Consider the following 6,218-nt stretch of genomic DNA (forward strand, 5'->3'; position numbering starts at 1 on the left):
AAAATGGAAACGTAGAAGTTCATTGTTTTTTTAAAAAAATAACTTGTTCCTTTTTCTGTTCTGAGTGGGACATTGGCTGCCTGCTTCCTCTGAAACATCAGATGAGCCTACTACTGCCCTTCCTGTCTTGAACAGAACTTTCAAGGTTTTTGTGGTATGTGTGTGTCTAAAGCCTTTTGGCAGATACCACATAGACCCAAAGCTGGATTTCAGTAAACTAAGGTTTAGGGCTTCAGATTATCAGGATTTTTTTTTAATTACCAAAAATACTAAATTACCATTTGGGGGTGGGGGGTTGATGCTGTGGATCACATAAACATGATGTAGCTGAATTCCTCAATCTTCCCCCGTGTAGATTACCAATTGAATCATCTGTAGAAGGCGGTGGTTCTTCCCCTTCTTGGAGACCAAGTGGAGACTGAACTTTCTAGAACACAGGTAAGATTAGACATTGCTTCTGGAAGGAATATTCCTTTAAAAATATTGATTTCAAAATGTGTTTGGTGACATATTAAAATAAAGAGTCAACAACAAGTTCACCATTCTCCAATAAAAGGGAAGGTGAAGAGCTTCCAAATCGTTTGAACATCTTCTTGGGAAGAGTTTTATTCTTTCACTTTTGTATCATGTAAAGTTAAGTTCAAATGAAACGTTGCCTGTATGAGAGGATCTTCTCAAACAAATTCAGTCTTAATTCTTCTTGATGAATTTCAAGGCGATCTTGTATCAAATTCAATTCTTATAATCCTGCAATGTTGGGGACTGGATGGGAGGAAATTGAATTGCAAGGATGAACATCTGAATTTGGTCCTTAATAACTGGGGCAGTGACTTTCTTTGTGTCTGCTGAAGCAAGGTATGAAACTGTCCCAAAAAATATAGAGCTAAATTGCCAACAAAAGCCAAAATGGCTAGGAAACTGAAATGAAATTATTGTTAGTTGCCATAATTTCTGAAGAGCTGCAGAATGTTTCCACTGAGACCAAAGTTCACTGGAACATCCTGAGTTCGAATCTTTGTTCAGAAATGAAGCTCAGTGTGTGACACTGACTTATCTATCAGCCTCATCTACAACAACAGAGACAGTGTGGTATAGTGGTTAGAGTGCCAGACTACAATTCAGGATAACCAGGTACTAATCCCTACTCTCCTATGGAAGCTAACTGGATGACCTTTGGCCAGACACCCACACTCAGCCTAACCTTCCTCACAGGGTTGTTGTGAGGATAAAATGGAGGTGAGAAGAATGATGTAAGCTGCTTTGGATCTTCTTTGTGGAGAAAGGCAGGGCATGAAGGAAGAAAATAAAAGATTTAATGAACATAAAATGGGGACATCATCTGTATACCCCTCTAAATTACTTGTTTGGAGCAGGATTTGGCCAATGATCAGCATGTTTAAATCACTTTGTGACACTGGGAGATCAATAGCATACATCTCCCATTGATAGGGTTGCCAGCTCTAGGTTGGAAAATACCTGGAGATTTTGGGGGTGGAGCCTGTGGAGGGCGGGTTTTAGGAAGGGGTGGGACCTCAGCAGCGTATAATTCCATAAAGTCCACCTTCCAAACCAGCCATTTCCTCCAGGGGAACTGATCACTTTTACCTGGAGATCACTTGTAATTCTGGGGGATCTCCTGCTACCACCTGGAGGCTGGCAACCCTGCCCATTGAAATAAATAGGCCTGTCTTTCTTTATTTAGAAAAAAAATCCATGCCACCTCTCCAGTAAATCTGCCTGAGGCTGCTTCCAAGTGCTTTACATTTTCTGGATTGTGTCCTTCACGTTTTTTTAAAAAAATTAAAATGTGCCTTCAATGCTTGCCCAAGCAAATTAGAATGAGAAGACAATTCCCATCTGCCCCAATTAATTGCAGCTTTACTGCGCAAGGGGTAGAAAGGCCACACTTAGGTTCAGCATGCTTTACGCATTCTGGATTGTGCCCATTGGCATTGTCTTCTAAATATATGTTACAATTTTATTTTGTGCTTTGGGTTAAAAAGTAGGAAATTCGGCTTGCTGTCCAGGTCATGGACTGTTGCAGTTACTGGGGGGGGGGGGGGGTTAAAATCTAGTCTTCGATGTTTACACCAGCAAATTGGAATGAAACAACAAATGCTGAAGAATTTCTACCCACTTGACTTCATTTCAGCTTTATTGCAGGGGGGAGAGGGGAGGCCACATTTAGAACAGAGTACCGTGACACTTACTAACAGCCCATTCCTGACCTGAAAGGATTAAAGTCCATAGGAGGCCAGGAAGGGGCTGTGCCAGTGCAAGTGTAACAGCCGCCGGCACCCATGCCACTTACGCTGTCCAGGGTGGCACGGATGCCAGCAGGGGGACCCAGATGCCTTGCTCCCAGCATCCCACCAGTGCAAAACCCTGCACCAGCATCCTGGGGGTCATTCCTGGGGCATGCCAGGGAGAGGAGCTGCCAGCTTCCTGTCCTTTTTCACCCCGGTATGCCAACGGTGAGAACAGCGTGATGTGCCAGCTTTTTGTTGGAGCAGCCTCACTGTTTTCAATGGGGCAAAATGCCCCATTTAAAAAATTAAAAACAGGTAAAAGGCTTTTTAAAGTCTTTCGGCGGTTGGCGAACGGCTTTGGAGGCACCATGGCGGCGCCTCGGAATGGGCTCCCCAACTGAAAGATCAGAGTCCTGAGGCTAGCCGGAAAGAAGTAATCCCAAAAATATAGAGCTAAATTGCCAGGAAATTGCTAGGAAAAGTTGCTAGGAAAAGTTGAGGGCAGCAGGAAAAGAGGAAGACCCAACAAGAGATGGATTGACTCAATAAAGGAAGCCACAGCCTTCAATTTGCAAGATCTGAGCAAGGCTGTCAAAGATAGGACATTTTGGAGGACTTTCATTCATAGGGTCACCATGAGTCAAAAGCAACTGGACGGCACTTAACACACACACAAATTGCAAACAAAAGCCAAAATGGCTGGGAAACTGGAATGGAATTATTGCATCACACTGGGGGAGGAGTGATGTTGTTGGAGTTACTCCTATGCAGAGTTTTTATGAAAACATATTTTACAGTTTTGTTTTGTGCTTTGGATGAAGAACTGGGAGCTTCAGTTTGCTGTTGAGGCCTGGGGCTGATGCAGTTACTACAAAAATTGTATCTTCAGCGCCTGCACAAGCAAATTAGAACACGAAGACAAATGCTGGACCATTCTCATTTGCCCCAATTCATTGCAGTGTGGCAGGAGACCCAGTGTGGTGTAGTGGTTGGGAGCAGTGGGCTCTAATCTGGAGAAATGGGTTTGATTCCCCGCTCCTCCACAAGAGGCCAGCTGGTTGACCTTGGGCTAGTCACAGTTCTCTCTGAATTCTCTTGGCCCCATCTACCTCACAAGGTGTCTTTTCTTGGGAGAGGAAGGGAAGGCTATTTTAAGCCAGTTTGATTCTCCTTAAAAGGTAGAGAAAATCAGCATATAAAAAAACAACTCTTCTTCTTCTTCTTCTCCTCCTTCTCCTCCTCTGCCCAGGGGGTGGAAAGCCTGCACTTAGAATACAGAAAGTGACAAGTGAAAGTGCTCCTATTATTAAAACTGAAAGTAGATCAGAGCCAAAAAAGGTAATCCACAGCTGCCCTCATGAGCAAGGTCTGTATTAAACTGGGGGAGGATTGGTGTGGTCGGAGTGACTCATTCACCAATGCTAACTTTGGTTTCAGCTATAGCGCATGTGCCCCTATTATTGGATGCTCTGTGGTTTATCACAGTGGGTGCCCACTTTTTTGAGGGCTCAGTTTGAGTGAGCACTCATCAGCAGTTTTTCGAATGAGAAGATCTTGAAGGACAGCTGGATTATATGTCATAGTTTCCCTTGTGCTGCAGAGCTGCAGGAATCTATGGAGCGTGTTTTGGGTTGCCCATAATTTGGGGACAACAGGGTGTTCTTCAAGCCTCACCAGTATTCTGCATGAAATGGATGCCCTAGACCATCAACCAGCATCCTGTGAAGAACCCTGTGGGTTCTGCGGCAGATAAGCTAGTGGAAACTTCTTGGCAAAGACAGGAAGTGTGAATACCACCAAGGTATGTCTAATGATCGGTTGACTATTTTTTGCAATGATTACGGAGCAGAATCAAAACCATAAGGGAGACAGAACAACCTTTGCTGAATAATACAGGAGAAGAGCATAAGTGAATTCTTCACCTTGGATTTTCCTGTAAGATGAAGGAAATAAATCACCTGACTGGTTTCAACAGCTAACAATCCCTTCTTTCCCTTGCAGAAGCTGAGAGGATGGCTTCGGAGACCGCTGTCCTTGCCGTCTTCCTCTTCACCTTCCTAACTGGGGTTCCGTCCAACCTCCTGGCCTTCTACACATTCCTGGTGAAGCTGCGCCACAAGCCAACCCCCATAGACATCCTGTTACTCAACTTGACCATTTCTGATATTATCCTTCTGCTTTTCCTGCCCCTCAAGATGGTGGAGGTCTCTTCCCACATGAACTGGGCCCTCCCTCCTTCCCTCTGCCCTCTCACCAGCTGCTGCTTCTATGGAAGCATGTACCTCAGCATCCTTTTCCTCACATCAATCAGCGTGGATCGCTACCTGAGTGTCATCTTTCCCATCAAATACAAGTTGCATCGCAGGCCTGTCTATGCTCTGGTGGCCTGCATCTTTTTCTGGTTGCTGGCTGGCTCCCACTGCAGCATTATCTACACTTCAAGATATGGAGGTTGGAATGAGAGCCTTCCGTATTCTCCTAATACCTCCCGTTGCTATGAGAATTTCTCATCCGAGCAGCTCCGTGTCGTCTTCCCTCTCCGACTGGAGCTCAGCCTCATCTTCTTCTGCATCCCTTTCATCATCACCCTCTTCTGCTATGTGAACATTATTCGCCTCCTGAGCTCCCTTTCCAATGTCCAGGCTGGTAAGAAGCGACGGGCGGTGGGCCTGGCCGTGGCAACGTTGCTCAATTTCACCATCTGTTTCACCCCATACAACATTTCCCACATGGTGGGCTTCATCCAGAACCAGAGTCCACCTTGGAGAGTGGAAGGTTTCCTCCTCAGCACACTTAATACCTCTGTGGATCCTGTCATCTTCTTTTTCTCTTCCAAGGCCATCCGACATACCTTTAATGAATGTTGGGGTGGCATGTTCCACAAGCTCCGGACTGTGGTCCTCTGCTGTAAACATCCTACAGATAATGATGAAGGAGAATGTAAGCAGACAGACCTCTCCTACCACTAAGGGGTGGCATGGAGGCACAGGGGCCAAAGACTGATATATGACCAAGACACTGCTCCTTACAAAAGGGATGCCCCTTAGAGGGTTTTGGGATCCATCTTGTGTGTCCAGCCTGGGCAGGAAGGTGGTTGGCAGTTGTGCATTTCCCCTGGCTTAAGGTGTGCCTGGTTGGACAATGGGGCGAACTAACCTCCATTTGCCTCACCCTGAGGTGATTCAATCTGCACTCTGAGTAGATTATTAATGGTCTCATCGGCTCCCATCTCATCAATCAGTCAGTATTCAGGAGGATAGCTCAGGCATTCTCTTGCATCCTGATGACTCATCAAGCCTCTCCTGTCTTTTTGTTTGGACCCAGGAACCATGCTAAAGATAATGATGATGGAGCAAATCTCCAGAGTGGACACCAAGGAGCTGCAGCCCAGACAGAAACCTTCTTGGACCAACCTGCAGAGACTTATGCAATCAGAGCTCAGGGCATTCCACAAGAAGCACAATGCACAGTGCATTGAGAAAGCTCTTGGGAGCCAGCATGGTGTAGTGGTTAAAAGCGGTTGTTTGGAGTGGTGGACACTAATCTGGAGATCCGGGTTTGATTCCCCACTCCTCCATATGAGAGGTGGATGCTAATCTGGTGAAATGGGTTGGTTTTCCCACTCGTACACATGAAGCCAGCTGGGTGACCTTGGGATAGTCACAGCTCTCTTAGAGCTCTATCAGCCCCACCAACCTCACAGGGTGTCTGTTTTGGGGGGGGGGGCAAGGGAAGGTGATTGTAAGCCGGTTTGATTCTTCCTTAAGTGGTAGAGAAAGTCAGCATATAAAAACCAATTCTTCTTCTCCTCTGCACCCTGGCTCTAGCGCAGAGTTGAAAATAATGTTCGCAACTATTCAAAATCCAGCAACTCAACTAAGTCCTCCCCCCATCATGAATTTGGTTCCCAAGTTTCAAAATTCATCTTCATACTATAAATGTGAAATCTTTCCCTCAGAATTTTAAATA

The 6,218-nt window shown here is 45.5% G+C and overlaps 1 protein-coding gene across 1 annotated transcript; it reads left to right on the top strand.

The window, feature by feature from the left end:
• Positions 1-4,261: 4,261 nt before the first annotated feature.
• LOC130474682 (free fatty acid receptor 2-like) lies at positions 4,262-5,218 on the top strand. The gene has a single exon (XM_056846380.1). It carries the CDS (start codon positions 4,262-4,264, stop codon positions 5,216-5,218), a length of 957 nt encoding a protein of 318 aa, XP_056702358.1.
• Positions 5,219-6,218: the final 1,000 nt, after the last annotated feature.

Source organism: Euleptes europaea, chromosome 3 (genome assembly GCF_029931775.1).
Source record: "Euleptes europaea isolate rEulEur1 chromosome 3, rEulEur1.hap1, whole genome shotgun sequence".
NCBI classification, from domain to species: domain Eukaryota; kingdom Metazoa; phylum Chordata; class Lepidosauria; order Squamata; family Sphaerodactylidae; genus Euleptes; species Euleptes europaea.